At 36.5% G+C, this 17,976-nt stretch overlaps 1 protein-coding gene across 3 annotated transcripts in view; it reads left to right on the forward strand.

Annotated features, from left to right (window-relative positions):
- The window catches only part of CDH7 (cadherin 7), a 190,210-nt gene extending 176,030 nt beyond the window's left edge, over positions 1–14,180 (forward strand). For all 3 annotated transcript variants that reach the window (XM_019937195.2, XM_073790799.1, XM_033837830.2), the window contains one exon: positions 11,915–14,180. In XM_019937195.2, coding sequence (XP_019792754.1) covers positions 11,915–12,408 — 494 coding nt within the window. In that variant the 3' untranslated portion in view covers positions 12,409–14,180. The remainder of the gene's footprint in view (positions 1–11,914) is intronic.
- Positions 14,181–17,976: the final 3,796 nt, after the last annotated feature.

A 17,976-nucleotide genomic window follows, 5' to 3' on the forward strand; every position in this document is an offset into this window, starting at 1 on the left:
TAGATTATACCTGATTTCAAAGGAGTAAGATAAAATTGTATTACCTAGAATTTAATCATGCACAGCAGTTAACTTTTTTGTTTTTAAAGGGTGTCCCTCTAATGAAGCCTACTTCATTTTAGAAAATACTTTCATCTGTGACCTTGCAATTTATATTTCTTGGTGATTCTAATTCATTTAAAATAATTATGTAGCTGTTACTGAAAGTAAGTGAAATAGTTGTATTAGACTTCATTCTTGCATATGATAGATATGAGTGTGTGTGTACATACATACATACATTTCAGGGTAAAGTCATAGGTTTGGGGGATTTTAAGTAGGACTAGTCTTTTTGTTAAATTTGAGCATTTTCCTTATAGAGACACTAGTTGAGGAACGCCTCTTGCACTTCTAAAAATCAAATGTTTATGTTCCATAGTTTATTCATTTTTTTTAAAGTTTCTACAAGAACAACAAGTCAAAACAGAGCCTGTTGTACTGAAATACAGTTTGGAACCCAATGCTTCTGTCTACAGCTTCCTCTTCCCAGTAAGGATTCTGCCTCTTCCCAGTAAGGATTCTGCCTAGTAATCTGTATGTTCAAATATTAGCATTTCAGTTCAGAAAGAGTATCTTGCCACCTGATTAACTTTTTAGAGCAGATAACCAGGACCTTTTACTCTTTTGCTTCTGTCTCTTCTGTTATAGGCTCTGGGTTTTTATGACAGGTGCCAGAGCCAGTACTCAGGGGTGCAGATGGGATGCACAGCCTGGTATGAACCTGACTTCTGATGCACAAATGACTCATTTTTTACAACACCTCCTTTCTAGACACTAGGCACCAGTGTTTGTAACTCATTCCTTTTCAGGGTTCCGAACAAATATTGTTAGAAAAAAGCAAGGTGAAGAGGGGAGAAGAATTTGAGGATCAAGTTCAATTTAAGAGTGAAACTGGGGACACATCTGCACTTTAGACGCCTAAAAAAAGCATGCTTCACTACATGCCAAGTTTGTGTTCCACTGATGTGATAAATTAAAGCTACTTGTAACATAGAAGGGGGTGTACTGAAGGTTTCAGAATATTACTGGGAGGCATCACAGAAATCATTTCCAGCCCTTTGCAGAGGAGGAAAAAGAGGTATAATTTAGTGGCTGTTAAGTCATCAGATTCTAGGTCTCCTTTTCTCAATCACTGCTTTTGGATTAAACTAAAAGAAATACACCTTGCAAGTATTTTTTTAAAAGCTGTTCACATGTAGTTCTTTTTTTTTTCTCAAGATTTGAAGTGAAATTGGATTTGTCGGTCTTCACCTGTATTTGTATTCTTCTAAGTTTATGGGTGAATTCTTTTCTGATTTCTCTCTCCTTCTCACTCTTGCTGTCATCCTCTATAATTTATGTGCACCTGAATTCTCTGAGATGATCCAAAAATCAGAACATGAGGTTTCCTTTATTTACACTGAGTACACTTGAACGGGAGATGTTATTTTCATATTCAAAGTGCATGATAAAATTATCAAGCAGATGCCGCAATTATTTTTCATGTAGAAAAATGTCATCAATATATGGCAAGATAGTTTAGTAATCTAAGGCTTGAATAACTATTTTACTCCAACAAAAATTTCATTATGCATTTTCACATAATTTTTTAAAATTTTTTAAATTTATTTTTTTAGCCATGCCTCACAACATATGGGATCTTAGTTCCCTGACCAGGGACCGAACCCATGTCTCCTGCATTGGAAGCATCGAGTCATAACCACTGGACCACCAGGGAAGTCCTGTCATAGTAAAATTTGTAATTGTTGATATACCCAGTTTTTTTCCTACCAGGCTGAAAGCACTTAAAAAATAAAACCCAAAATCTATGAATGACTGACCTTAAATAATTACTTCAGTGGTTTTTCCAGAAATAACTGGAAAGTATTTCAGTTGTTTTGTTTTAATGTATGGTGTCAATGTTAAATATTGCACATCTATTCAGAGAATATTACAGCTAGTTTCTTTCTGTTAGTCTGTACAGAGGAGCTTTTTCCTGTTCACTAAAACTGCCACTGAATTGACTATATATTAAGTTTTGTTCTTTCCCTATTTCAACCTTTAGGTCCAAGTAATTGAAGTCCTATAACATCCCCTCTAGCTCTTCAGACACAGTGGGGATTAATTAGACTGGCCCACCTCCAGGTTTGAGAAGGCATTTGTGGAAACCACTGTCTACTACATGGAATTCAAGCTTTTCCAGTTCCAGTGTGTCCAGGGTAGCCAGCTGGATGTTTAGCTGTCATGCACCTTTTCACTTTTCTTCCCTGATCTACCAAGACCTAAACGGTATTTGCTCTGCTCTTAACTGTGGAGACCATTCATGATTTGGTTCAACAGGAAACTATTTTCCTGGTTTTGTAAGTGATAGTGTTACTTAAGCAAAAAATGTTAAATTGCAGAGAAAATAATGAGGGCAATACGTAAAAGATAAATCCCCATCGTAATCTGTAATGAAAGAACATATTTGACATAGCAGTCCTAGTGGTAATAACAGGCAGACTATAGTTGCTAATTTATGATAGCAGATGTGTTTCTTTTATTCTAAACAATGAATTACACTGAACAAGTTCATACTAAGTGCTTTACAAGTGTTGCCTAATTTAATTCTCATATTTCCTAAGCAGGTATTATTAAGTATTGTTATTGCTATTCCTACTTTTTGTATGAGAGAACTGTATATTAGCGGAGACATGTACAATGTTATAAGGTGTCAGACCCAGGACCCAAACACAGCCCAGACTGCCTTCTGGATGTCCTTTATAAGGTATTTTTCCCTATGTATTTTCTAATCTGAAAGACCTGTGTGTCTCTGGAAGCACCTATAGATCTGTGGATAGGGCAACTCCATCTTTGTCTCACATAGTGACTTTAGGACGTCTTTGGTGAACTCTGAGTGTCTAATTTAAAATGTCCTCCACTTACACGATTCTAAACATGTTCTCTCAAGGTTGGGAGTATGTTAAAGATGAGATTATGCTTCATTACAACCAAAATATACCAATTGCCTTTGGGCATAAAATATTCATTGTACTTAGGTCAGTTTTTCTGTCTCACGTGAGCCTTAAATGGAATCATTCTAACTCACATATTTAATGGAGAGGAATTTTGTGATACTTGTTCTGGGAAAAGGAAGGATCAATTTCAGTTGTGATTAAACTTCTTCCTGTCTTGAGACATGAAAAACAGTATCTCATATATGCATATGTTTTGCAAATCTCTGGTTTGGATCTTAAACAGCAGATCTAGATAGGTACAGTCATTGTTCTGGTGGACTGCTGACATGAGAAATCTGAAATTATCATACACTGAACAATCGTCCTACATTCCTATCTCTTACCTTGATTTAGTGCCTACTTAAGTGTTTTTTGGGTGTAATCAGTCAGCCTTCACTCTTCTGTCTATTCCATCCTCCATAGCCAATCAGTCCCTAAGTGCTGTTAATTTTACTTTGGTTCTTGAATCTGTCTTTCTCTCCCTTGATGTTGCACCTGATTTTGTCCATCTTTCTGCCCCTGAATTATGGTAATTTCCCCAGTCTCTGTCAGCTCCAATCCAGGACCACAGAGAGAGTAAGCTTTTTAAAAGCAAATGTGATTGCAGCGTGCCCAGCCTAAAATAAGATTTCTCTGTCTTGCCATTGTCTACAGACTAGAGTCACCTTCTCTGTGTCTCGCCATTGTCTACAGACTAGAATCACGTTCTGTCTATGACCTAAATGCTCCCTCCCAGTTCAGCCTTTTCTCTCTCCACTCACAGTGTACTTCAGTTAAATTGCAGAGTTGCACTTTCTCAGACTCATCCTGCTTTGTTTTACCTCTTCTTATATGCTTTGCTCCTTCTCCCTGGAATACCTCTCCCCAGAATCCACAAATAGTAACTCTTTTTTTGTAGTCAAGACTTACTTCCTTTGCTTCTGAGTCCAAGCTGGGTACTGTTCCTAGGGGCTGCATAACACCTTGTGTAAAACAGTCTTAGAGCATCGTTCATGGGCTGATTGGTTTGTCTCTTTGTCTATCTCCTCTGGTGGACTCCTGCTTTTGGAGGCAATGACCAAGCATTATTTCATCATTGTATACATGGCATCTCATAAAATGCGGATGTGAAGTAGAGAAGGCATATGATACATGCATACTGAATGAATCCATGAATGTTTAAATGTACTCAGTAGTAGAGAAGAACATTACATTTTGTTATTTATCCATAAGTAGTGGACCTGAATTTTCCCATAACATTCTACAGTTTTAGGCCTTTTGAGATCCAGCCTATTTCTCTAATTTTTCTGGAAAATTGATATGGCACAGGTTAAAAGCATTTAGATTATATTTTCAGATTAATAGCCCTGGAGTTATACATGGGCTCAAGAAAAAAAGATAAGAATATATGATTTTTAGAGTCTAAAGAGAGAAAAATTATTGCAGTTGAGACTACGGATACTTTAAAATTCAGTTTAAATTTCAGTTAAAAATGCTGTATTTGATATCTAGTTTATCTCAATCATACACTTTAATTACAAATCTTTATTCTTTGTGACTACAAATAAGTGCACAAAGTTTGGCCCTCTGTTACTGGGGATCTATCTGATTACACAGCACATAAATCCAGACAAAATGATAAGTTGACTTCTCTCATCCTTTGAATCTTTTGCTTAGATGTCATTTCCAGTGACATCCATCTGTGATCACAGCGCGAATGCACTAGTACCCCTGTATTTTTCCTATCATTTCACTTTTTAAAACATAATTTCTTTGCTTGAAGCATTTCAGAAGTGTCACATATACTTACATGAAATCCAGATGTTCCTCACAGCCCACAAAGCAAGGCACATGCTGACACCTGCTCACCTCTTGATGGCATCAGGCTATCTGAGCCTTCACTCTCCCAGTAGGAAGAGCCACATGGCCTGTTTTTCCATGAGATTCAAACATGCCCCCATGTCCCTGAAACCTTCTTTCTGCTTCCCTTCACCTGTTGGTCTCATACTATTCTTTATGCCCCAGCTCAGTATTACCTTCAAAGAGGGGATGTCCTCACCCACCGATTAAATTAGGTGTTCCTCATGCCCATGGGTCTTTATCATGAACCTGTGTGTTTCCTTTGTAGCACATATCACAATTAGTAAATGTTTACCTTGCTCAAATATAAAAGCACCTTGAGAGTAATGACCTTAATATCTTTTTAAAACCATTATATTTTCAAGGCCTAGCATAGGGCACCCAGGAGGAAAAATATTTTGGGGAATCAGTGAATAGTACTTATCGCACTCTACTGCTTATTTTACTACCTTTGTTACGTATTTTAAGCCCCTCATGAATAGGCCTGGTATCTCTATTATTCATTATTATACCACCCAATAAATGGAAGAGAGTAGATACCAAACACATTAACTAAATTAACTGAGGGTTATCAAAATCACACGTGTACGAATGGTAAAATGTATGTTTCTTTCTGTGCACCACTTATATGACTCAAATTTTAGCAAGACCACAAAGATAGGAACTGAACTAAGAATTTATTACAGAAATTTAGAAAAACAAAAATTTTAACAAAATCACATAGTGCTTACTATGTGTAGCACTATTTAAGTACTATACAAATATAAACGCAATCTTTGTAAAGTTACTGTGAGACATTTTCTTTGAAGTAAGTACTATTATTTCCATTTTGGAGAGGAGGAAACAGGCAGGGGGAAGTAGAAGTTATTTAAAAGCTAAGTTTACTTGCCCATTGATGTGGATAATTATAAAACATTACTGAACTTGTAGTCTGATTGTGCTAGCAAGTTTTCATTTAGGTCATTTTTCAGTTACACCTAATAAATACATAATAATTGTAGTATAATAATTTTCACCATTCAATATGTCATTTGGCAATAAAATCTCCTACTATAAGAGTAGTATACCTTAAGACCATATGCAGTTAAGAGTTTTCTAGTATTCCCAAATCTTTTGTTTAGATCAACTGTCCAAAAGAAATACATCGTGATTCACAAGTGTGAAACACATGTAATTAAAATTTTTCAAGGAACCCCATTAGCAAAAACTTTTAAAAAAGTGAAATAAATGCTAATAATATATTTAATTTAATGTAGTATAAACTATCGTAATTTTAACATGTGTCAATAAAATTATTAATATATTTTACTTAACAAATTAAGTCTTCAACATCACATGGACATTTTACACTTAGAGCACATCTCAACTCACAGTTTAACTAGCAATAGCCACATTTCAAATGCTTGTTCACCGCTTGTGGCTCATGGCTACCATGTTGAATAGTGAAGATTTAGACAAGTATTTTATGACTAATAAGAAATTCTGAATGTTTATAAGTTTCTTGGTGAAGGCTGGCTCATCCTTCAGGTCTTAACTTAGTGTCATCTTGTCTGCATTCTCTGAGCATCCTGGCTGTACCTTCCTATACATATTTTCTTAGTGTATGTTATAATGCTATATAGTTGCATTATATAATAATTTTTTTCTTATATAAAATACTGAACTTAATGGCAAGAGCTATCTGCATATCTCCATAGTAGCTTGCCCGTACTTTGTCAATTTAACAAATATTTATTGCAATCTTAGTATCAGATACTGTTTTTTGTGCTCTAGATATATCTGTGCAGAATAAGATCACTGCCCTTATGGGGCTTACAGTTTTAGAAGGTCTGTGCTCAGTAAAAATACTGTTGAATTAAATGAAATTCAGGCACTAACCTTTTGGAAGAAGTCTATAAACAATGGGTTAATCTTAAGAAACTGATATTTAACAGGTTTACATATAGTCTTGCAAATGAAAACAAAAACCTTTTACAGATTTTTAAGGATGGGGAAAACTGGCCTGATGGTAGTATACATGACTGAGTGGTTTAAAATGAACCCCAGACTCAGTATTTGAAATATGTTAATACATGAATGGAAGAAGTTGTTCTTTAATGTAAGTAGCCTCATTTAGAAGTTGGCAGCATTTTGTGGTGATCAGATTATATCTGCAGAATTCTGTTTAGTTCTGGGTAAATAATTCTACCGTTAGCCGCTGGGAAGTGGGTTAGGAAAATAAGACTAAAATACTGCCAAGGAGATTCAGTAAAAAGCATGTTCCAGGTTAACTGTCTGCATATGTATCTGACACACACCACAGTGAAGGTTACAATAAAGGAGTTCACTAACTTATAGTATCAACTTCTAAATTTTTCTCCATCTTCCGTTCTGTTTCTCTCGGGTTTGGGAGACTGGTGCTCTCCTGGTCTGCGTGCTTTGCACCCATGCATGTCTGTACCTTCTTACAACGAACTGCATGACGACTTGAACTCTATTTATCTGTGTAAATATAGCCTACACAGTGAGCTACTTGGATGCAGGGAACCTCTCGTTATATTTTGTCAGTGCCCAGCACTTACTTCCTACATACTGGAATGCTTGGAGAATGTTGCATCGGATATTAGGAAACTGAATTCTAAAATCAGAAATTAGGTCAACATTATGCATTCTAACTTCTTTTCTCACATCTACTCTTCCCTACTTCCTTAGTCTAATCAGAATGATTTTTTTCAAAAAATACACCTGATCATATTGTGCCCTCCTTCACGCTAGTTGGCTCGTGGGCCGGCAGGGCCTGGCTGGTGCCTGTGTCTCCTGGCTTCCCTCCTGTTTCTTTCTTTGCTCTCCACCCACACGTTGGCCTCACACCTTTGCTCACTGGTTGACTGTGCCGAGAATATTCTTCCATATCACATCTCCACCCTCAGCCTTCGGTTACTCTGCCTTAGGGCCTCCTCTAACCTGTTTCCCCTAATACATAGCCTTAAAAGATCATACTTCCCTCTTTAGGACTAATTATCACTGTTCTACTTTTACATACAGTTCTCTTGTGTGATGAATATCTGTCCACCCCATTTAATTGTAACTTCCATGAGGAAATGTGTCACGTCTACTGCTATGTGCACCATCATATCACTATACCAAATGCATAAAATGGTTAGCACATCATTGTGAAAGAGATATATAAGTTCACAAACCAGCACGATTCAAGTACATGTCTGGACTTCAACTAGACCTAAACCTTTCCTTCTGTCTCCACTCAGAAGTATAGTCCAGATGATAGAAAAGATGTATGATAAAACCTCTTAAAATATATAATCTTGTGCTTACTTAGGCAGAAAGTACTCCTTTTAATTCAGCAATTATCTCCATAACCTCTGAAGAACAGTTAATACTTGTTCCATGTAAAGGTTAAAATTTATTTTTTATAGCGTGCTCAAGCAGTTAGAAATTAATATTCTCCCAAGTCACTGAAATGTTAAATTGTCTAACCTTCTAAAACACTTCACATTTTCCCTCAGCTTCAGGCAAGATTGGAAAACAAGACGAACTCCGTAAGATATTAATATGCTTAAAGGGCATTGGACCCATGGGCTGACGCACCCCTGGGTTCTCACATTTCACTTTTACTAAACACTATAATCGAGGGTCAAAAGGCAACTGTATTATTGGTGGCGTGAAAACACACTTATAATAGAATGTAATAATTGTGAGATATAGATATCTATGACAAGATCCATTGTAATTATAAGAAGGAAAGAAAATTGAGAACTTGGAAATGTTTTGCATTCTTAGACACTGACTTAAATGAAAAGGGCATCTAATTCTTACATAAGTCTTCTCTTCTTCATACCCTCATTACTCTTGTGCCCATTCACTTCTTCCATCCGATTTTTGTACTCAATTGGACATTTGCTCCCCCTCAGTTTTGCCCTCCAATATGTGTAACAGATTTCTCATCTTCACCTACCTCCACCTGCCCACCCATCACGATTCTCCCTGCTACCTCTCCATTCCATGTCTTACTCGGTTTGATTTCTTAACGAGAAGTCTTTCTTGGTCCACCTTTCTGTTGCAATCACTTATTTCTGGGAGACTATGTAAAAAGTTTCATAAACTAAAGTATATAAATCTAAAATTCTTTTATTCAGATTTCCTGATGTGTCTTCCTCCAAGCTAGCAATTGTCACCTGAGTTCTTGGCTTGTATCTCAGTTACCTTCTGTGGAAGGTCTAAGCCCACAGTGTGATAGAAAGTGCAAAAGCTTTGAAGACAGGAGCACACCTCACCCCGAGTTACTATCAATACACTGACCACAGACAGATTGTTTCACATGTCTGAGACAACCACTGAATGGGAAATTACCTACCCCAGAGAACGGCTGTGAGGGTCACATGATACGTCCTGTGTACAGACCATCATTTTCCACCTTACTGCCTTCTCTCTCTCTCCAGTTTAATCTTCAGTGCACAAGCCCTGATGCATACTTCATACACCTTCTACTTTGCTTGTTACCTAACTCCGTTCATTGTTTTTCCTTGGTCAAAGGAGAAACACAGTGTCTTCACTTGCTGTGTTCACAGAATTTTGAGTTAACATTCTTGGTGGGTCGGAGGATAACAATGAAAACATCTCTGTTGCACACTGGCAAGTGCCTGGCATTCTGTTTACTTCTACCGACATTACTCCCCAATCTCTTTTCCACCCTGTGAGCCCTGAACTTGGCTATAATTGTCACATATGGCTACGTGCAGTTCAAGTTATTTGCCCAAGATCACACAGGTAATACTTGGAAAGACTGGACTTTTATCCAAGGTCTTCTTGACAGCGAAGTTAAATACCAGAATGTTAGAACAGAAACACATTAATCTTGTAAACGTGTCTTTGTTGTAACATTCTAGCACGGAGCTTGAAAACTAAAAGGCTTTAGGGGTGGTAGAAATGCTAATTTTCAGAAGACCAAAAGGGACAGGGTTGGGAATACACTTAGCAGGGAGGGCAGACGCATGGCAGAATATTTATGGGAACAGACAGGAAATGAATGGTATTTCATTCATTTCAAAAGCATTGGCTTTTGAACTACGTTTCCTACTCTGATGAAGCCAGTTGATAACATTTAAATGTAGTAAATAATATCAAGAAAAGAGAATTAAGCACTTATGTGCCATAGCAACATGAGAAGGTGGCCAGAAAGTTCAGAAATGTATCTCAGTTTCTAAATTGTAGGCTGTGGATAAAGCTTATGGGGGAGCAATAGGCCAGAGTCAAATAGGAAAGGAAATAAAAAAGTGCCCCAGTAAACAATTGATTTCCCACTATTTCCAAAGATCTCCCATAAAAATCTTTGTCAGTCATATTCCTGTTGATGATAGAGAATAGACACATACTTAAGAAAGCATATACTTTTCATTGATAATAAAATCATTTTGCTTAAATAAATCCTTAGAGTTTTGGTTTTTTTAAAGCAGACTGAGTTGAAGGCTGAAATATGCTTCACCCCTAGTCGTTACATTTAATTACTCTAAATTACCTTGATGTCTTAGTTTGATGTTTTTATTCTCAAATTCTTAATGCCAAAGAAATACCTTAAAAGGTATTTTAAATATAAATATTTCAAAGTCCTTTTTAAAACTATGCTGAGAGTAACGTACCCCAAACCATAATCCACTTACTGTATATTTTGGGCCTCCTAGACCTTGCAGGAAAAAAAATATTGTGATTAAAAATTATTAAGAAGATAACTTACTTGTAGACAGATCATTAAAGATAATTCACTAACATACATTTTTGAATTCCAAAATTCAAGAATACTTTCTACTTCATTTTAACTTGATTCAACAGGCCATGAAATCTAATGTGTTCCCAGTTTGGCAAGCATTCAGTCACTCATAGTCAGAGCAGAGTAGTCACCTTCTTATTAGTGTACAGTCACCCAGCTCTATCTGTAGGGAATTGGTTCCAGGAACTCCGATATACCAAACTCCAAGGACGCTCAAGTCCTTTGTATAAAAGTGGCATAATATTTGCATATAACCTATGCACATCCTCCCCTATGTTTTAAATCATCTCTAGGTTACTTATAATACCCAGTACAATGTAAATGCTATATAAATAGTTGTAAATTCAATGTAAATGTTATATAAAATAGTAGCCTATGTAAAGCAAATCCAAGTTTTGCTTTTTGAAACTTCCTGGAATTAAAAAAAGAAAATAGTTTCAGCCCGGGGTTGCTTGAATCTTTGGATGTGGAACCTGCAGATACAGAGGGACAGCTGTCCTTATTAAAAGGCACAAAAGTATATTCAGTTTGTTTAGAGTAGCCAGTGTAGTTGTTCTCTGCTTTCCAGTGCAAACGTGCTTTATCATTTATTAATTTTGATAAAGGAAAGAAAATTCCTAATGTTAAAGGGATGACTGATTTCTTCAATCAGACTTTGGCTACTGCTAAAATCTCACAACCTGTACTCTCTCTCTAGGTATAATACATAAAAACCAAGTTCAGTGTTTCATACTGAAAGTGGGACTCTATTATAAAGAAGGTTTTAATGTTTGTATATGGTCTGAACATGCTGGATTTTATTTAACAGCTGAGTTTCATAGACAAGTACTAGGCATTTCTCCAAAGAACCCAGCCAAATGCTATAATCCATTTCCTTCTGAAATTGCAGTTGTTAAATTAGACCCCCAAACATTTATGAAAGTCACTTTGCCTTTCCCGCAATTAAGGAGTTCAAAAACAAAATCCCTTGGTGTTTCATGGCTTTGAAATTATTTATCCTCCCCTGGCCCTTCCATTTGCTCTGTCAAATGCTTTGGGGGTTACGTTCAAGAGGGAGACATCAATTCTGAACAGGTGTGGAAAAGGGTTTCTTGATGTATAAAAAGTGTTCTATTTTAAAGGCGCTTTAGCAAGTTTAGCACATTTACTGCTGTGAATTCCCATGGAAGTAGGCGGCCCATTCATTTCCCTTTAAAAGGCAGAAAAATCTGAAATCAACATCAGAGGCGTAATTTCGCCAGGGGGAGGGAGCGGCCGGCGAGTTCACTGAAACTTTCCCTTTGCTGTCTCCTTGTTTCAGTGTTGATCCTCCTGATCGTCACTATGAGAAGAAGGAAAAAAGAGCCCCTTATTTTCGACGAAGAGAGAGATATCAGAGAAAACATCGTTAGATACGATGACGAGGGTGGGGGGGAGGAAGACACAGAAGCCTTTGACATGGCCGCGCTCAGAAACCTCAACGTCCTCAGAGACACCAAGACCCGGAGAGATGTGACTCCAGAAATTCAGTTCTTGAGTCGACCGACTTTTAAAAGCATCCCAGATAATGTCATTTTCCGGGAATTTATTTGGGAAAGACTGAAGGAAGCCGACATTGACCCCTGCGCCCCGCCTTACGATTCCTTGCAGACATACGCCTTCGAAGGAAATGGCTCGGTGGCTGAATCGCTCAGCTCGCTAGATTCCATCAGCTCAAACTCTGATCAGAATTACGACTACCTTAGTGACTGGGGACCGCGTTTTAAACGACTCGCAGACATGTACGGAACTGGCCCGGAGAGTCTGTACTCATAGCCCTGGAACGTTAGTTTGAAATGTACTGAAGAAAAAGTAAAAGCAAAAAACAAAACAAAACACCACTACATACAGAAAACAAGAACTCCACTTGCTAGAGGAAATGGTTGTAAATATCTCTCCATTTTTAACCGTTTAGGGTTCTGCCTTGGTGAAGCATATCTTCATTAGACTTATCCAAGGGACTGCACTGACCACAGACTGAGCATTTGAAGGCTTTTTGATAAAAAGAAATGCTCAGTGGTTTGTGAATAGATAGCAACTCTCAGATACCTGCAAAGGCACCTAACCTCTGTAAGTAGTGCCCTGTGTTGTCAGTGTTGCCAGGGTGTCCTGTACATACCTTCACGGTACTGGCAGGGAGGGGAAAAAAACATGATATGCCAGGATTGAAAAGTCCTGGAACTTCTTGCATATCAAAACTTGGGACAAATTTAATTTACAGTGATGCTTTCAGCTTGCTAGATTAGAGCATCCAGCAGAATTTTATTGCTGTCAGTTAGCAAATACATTTTATTTAGCAATATAAATATTCTTAGAAAATCCTCCCCAATCCTCCAATACAAGCCAATAAAATTTGTTTTAAGGCAACATAAACCATTGTTTAGCAAATAAATTCTGAAATGTTCCAAATAAGCAAAAGGTAAATCATTCTTAAAGTTGGCAGTCGTTTTGAGATGCTTGTGTAGGTATGAAGAAAAGTTGCTGTCTATTCGTTGATTTTTTTATTATCTCTTCTGATTTGTACAGGAGACTATGTTTTCTTTTTTATTTGACACATGGTGTTATATTTATTTTGGACCTCCAATCTCCACTCAATTCAGGTCCATCTTCCTGCCTCAGAATATTAAGCTCATCAGAACATGCTGATTTTTCTCCAGTCTGAGCTACATGGAGGAAATGAGCATGGAAATGGAAAAAAAAAAAAAAAAAATAGTAGAGCAATTGAGGCCTGTTGCTGTTCACGTCTCAGAGAGGAACACAGCTACAAGGACGTATAAGTTGTTTGTCTGAGCCATTAAAATTTACAAAACATTGAAAGAAAGTATTTGTACTATAGAAGGAAGATTGCAGAGAGAATTGAGATTTTCTTTGATGCAAGACTGATTTTTCAAGGTCACAAATTCTATATGCTCCAAAGACTTTCAAGAATGTTTTCCCCTCACCCTCTATTGCTGTAAAAATACTGAGTAAAGGACAGATTTTTTGAATATATCTTAAACAATGTAATGTTATAAATTTCAAAACCCACCATTAAATTCTGATGCAAATATATTCCTCAAGAATTAACCAAGCACTGTATACTTTCTATACCTGTTTAGATGTGCCAAAGTGAGGAGAAAAATTAAGTGATCACATGTGTTTGAGAAAGAAGAATTTTATGACTAAAATAATATTTCTACCTAACATTATTTTCTAGATTAATACTAGTTTAATGTGAATATATTCACATAAGAATGAATTTAGTTTTTTCTTTCTTTTCTCCTTTTAAAAAAGGGTTTATTGTTGGGTTCCTAATAAATCTACAGATAGTGGATGCTGTATAGGAAACTGTGTTTCTAAAAGTGCTTCTTTCTGAAAGACGAACACTGGAACAAGAATATCAATCTTTTGATTACATGAGGAGAAACTGTAGGATTCTGTAAAATTGCAGCCCATCTTTAGAAATGAAGTATGTGAAAGTGGCCTTCAGCTCCATCAAAATAAATAGTTCAATCAGTATGGTTATCTGCAAACAGTCCTTTCATTTGAATAAAGTTTTATAGACATTGTTTCATGACTAGATGCTTCTTGCTGTATTAATATACATATGAAAAATCAATTTTATAATGGTAAATGATACTGTTCATGACTTTTAGTCACATGTGTAAGTTTTTCAAATTAAAAAAGTAAAGCATAGTACACTTACCCAATTTCATAAAATCAGAGTGTGGTGCAGGAATTATATAGGTGTTACATCAGCAAGCTAATGAGAATAGTTTTTTAATAATCCCCTTGTTGTCTGCAAGAAGATAAAATAGTACTTTTAGATTATGATATCAAAACTGCTGATTGTTGCATAAATATAAGTTTGAATGTATTTTAGAAAAGGAACATCACATCATTCACCTTGCTTTCCTTTTAAATATATTTTATATATATATATATATATATATTTTTTTTTTTTTTTAATTTCGTTTTTGCCAGTAATAGATTGGGGAAAAAAGATTCAGATTTAAATAAAGATTTGAAATTCTTACATATATTCAACTGCTATTTTATGTGTGGAAAATGATAACAATACAATATTGAACTTGATTCAATGGTATTTAAAAGAAATCTTGAGATGGCTGGAAGAATGTCCCTAATAGAGATGGAATTTATATGAAGTACTCTAGCTAAGCTTATTTGTAATGGTGGTGAATGTTATTTTAGTTTTCTTTTTCCCTTTTGAAATCTAAGGCTGTATATGTTTATCTGACATGATACCTGAGAGATAGGCTCTGCTGTAAACCCAGAGACTAGAACAGTTGATCAACAAAAATCAATGTTAAAGCTTGTTACAAGGTCCTCCAAAAGCATTTAAATAAATACCTATTATCTAGTCACTAAAATTCAGTGGTGGACTGGGGCCAGCTCAAACCAACTCCTAAGCACCAATTATGCATATGTCTTTCCACCTCTGCTTCTAGTGATATTTCGGTAGGTCAGCCTTGGTGGTAATATTTAGACCACCATGGAAATCACCAAACACTACGTTCCCCCCACCCCGTAGAACTAGTTGTGAAATGTTTACCAACACTTTGCTGCTTACTTATAAAAGGAAACCTGATGGTTGTAAATATACTATGAGTGAACAGAATATCAAATAATGATAACATGAAAGGAATTTACGTCCTATACTACTACTAAACATAGACTCATGTGGTAGTGATCTCCTGGTATCAGATCCTTGGAGCTACAGGGAGAAAGGGAGGGGACCCACTTCGTTATGGAAAGCAATGGCTTAATAATTCCCAGTGCAGACAACAGTTTGGGAAGTCAGTAAATTTACATATTTTCCGTTTGTCCCTATGGGAGCACCACTGGAAACTCAAGGTATACATTAAGTAATGCATTTTTGGACAATTTAATTTCTTAAAAAAATATGTGCATTTCACTTGTTACTGTCCAGGTCAAGGAAATAGGCCCAGACCTCTATTCTGGACTGTTATCCTTGCATAATTTTAAGTCAGCATAAAGAATATGAAAACTAAATCTTAAAAGAAAGTGGACTTCTGCAGATCAAGCCTAAATTATAATTCTGGATTCACAAAACAATCTCTATGTTAAAGCGATATTCCAAAGTCAGCTGCACACCAAAATTAGGAAGCAGACAAGAGGAAAAGATGCTATGTGGAGGCCATGAGTAGATCTTTGTACAAGCAATGGCCTAGATGAAGCTGGTCAACTTCTTCCCTTGACAGGAAGCACAGCTGAGGCTGACTGCAGTTGCGGTTAGATAACTACTAGACACAGATAAGAAATAATAATGTTTAGGTAATGATAGCTGCCTTTTCACTCTGCCCTCTGAGAATGTTTTAAATTACTTTAACTTCTTGCACAATTACATTTACTACACTGGATGATGAGCAGTCTTTGGCAATTCTCATGTAAACGGTGTAGTTATACAAGGGAGGAGTGGTATTTGTGGTACGGCCCACAGGCCCAAAGAAATTTACATGCAAACAGACTGTTAGCATTATATTCAAATATAAAATCTAGAAGAGCTTAAAATAAAGTTAGATATATTGCAAGAGGCAAAAAGCACCTTGTTTAAATATTTTAAAGATGTTAAGCACTACTTATGAATATTAATCATAATATTTCCCATGTTATTTTGACATCTATTGACTTACAAACTGTTTTAGTTACCCTAATTGTTTCTAAGTCACTATTTGAAGGTTTATTTACAGTTGATCTAATTAAAGTTGATTAAAAGCAAGCTTCAACTTAACTCTTTCTGGTCAGTGATGGCTGGGGGCACATGGAATATATATTACAGTTAATAGATAAGGAAATTCACTTTGTTAGTCTATATAGTTTATTTGATCTTAAATACAGAGTCAGTTATTTTTAAATTATTAATATATATTGCGTGTATATGCCACGGTGTATGCAAATTTGGCAAGAAAAGCTAACGCAGTAATGTTAGCTGACACATCATCGTCATAATCAAAAGAGCAAGAAAGGAGTAAGAGCGTTTACGTTTTGAGTGTAATTGAAATGGTTTCAGAGGAGTGGGATTAGCCCTTAAGAAGAACGGAAGTTATTTGAGGCTGTGATTTGGCAGGCACTGTAAAGTATAATTCCAGGAGTAATTTTTCAAGCAAAAACAAGACAGCCAGTGTGAATGATATTCTGACACTTTTTCATTGTTATGCTAACTTGTACAGGCTCAGAATTTAACTGAAAAGAACAGGTGCCTGTGTGTGTGTGACAAGGGGGCACATTGGAAAGTATGTCTGAAGCGACCTTAAAAAAGTAGTCTAATATTATCTTGTTAATTCCAATGTATTATTGTTATTTAGCAAGTGCCTTTTAGGCGATAAGACTAGAAAGTGTGATAAACTGAAGGGAGCAATATTTTCTTTGCTTTAAGAATCTAAATTAGGAAAAGGATTGGGGTGCTAAGGGGAAAGCATTTAGCTGAGCTATGTGCATAACTGCCTCTTTTTTTTTTAACATCTTTATTGGAGTATAATTGCTTTCCAGTGTTGTGTTACTTTCTGCTGTATAACAAAGTGAATCAGCTATATGCATATGTATATCCCCATATCCCCTCCCTCCTGCGTCTCCCTCATACCCTCCTTATCCCACCTCTCTAGGTGGTCACAAAGCACCAAGCTGATCTCCCTGTGCCATGCAGCTGCTTCTCACTAGCTATTTTACATTTGGTAATGTATATATGTCAATGCTACTCTCTTACTTCGTTCCATCTTACCCTTACCCCTCCCCGTGCCCTCAAGTCCATTCTCTACATCTGCGTCTTTATATCTGGCCTGCCCCTAGGTTCTTCAGAAACATTTTTTTTTTTTTTAGATTCCATATATATGTTAGTATACAGTATTTGTTTTTCTTTGACTTACTTCACTCTGTATGACAGACTCTAGGTCCATCCACCTCACTACAAATAACTCAATTTTGTTTCTTTTTATGGCTGAGTAATATTCCATTGTATATATGTGCCACATCTTTATCCATTCATTTGTCAATGGACACTTAGGTTGCTTCCATGTCCTGGCTATTGTAAATAGAGCTGCAATGAACACTGTGGTACATGACTCTTTTTAAATTCTGGTTTCCTCAGGGTATATGCCCAGTAGTGGGACTGCAGGGTCATATGGTAGTTCTAGTTTTAGTTTTTAAGGAACCTCCATACTGTTCTCCATAGTGGCTATAACAATTAACATTCCCACCAACAGACCAAGTGCAAGAAGGTTCCCTTTTCTCCACACCCTCTCCAGAATTTATTGTTTGTAGGTTTTTTGATGATGGCCATTCTGACTGGTGTGAGGTGATACCTCATTGTAGTTTTGACTTGCATTT

This window comes from Tursiops truncatus, chromosome 13, assembly GCF_011762595.2.
Source record: "Tursiops truncatus isolate mTurTru1 chromosome 13, mTurTru1.mat.Y, whole genome shotgun sequence".
NCBI classification, from domain to species: Eukaryota; Metazoa; Chordata; class Mammalia; order Artiodactyla; family Delphinidae; genus Tursiops; species Tursiops truncatus.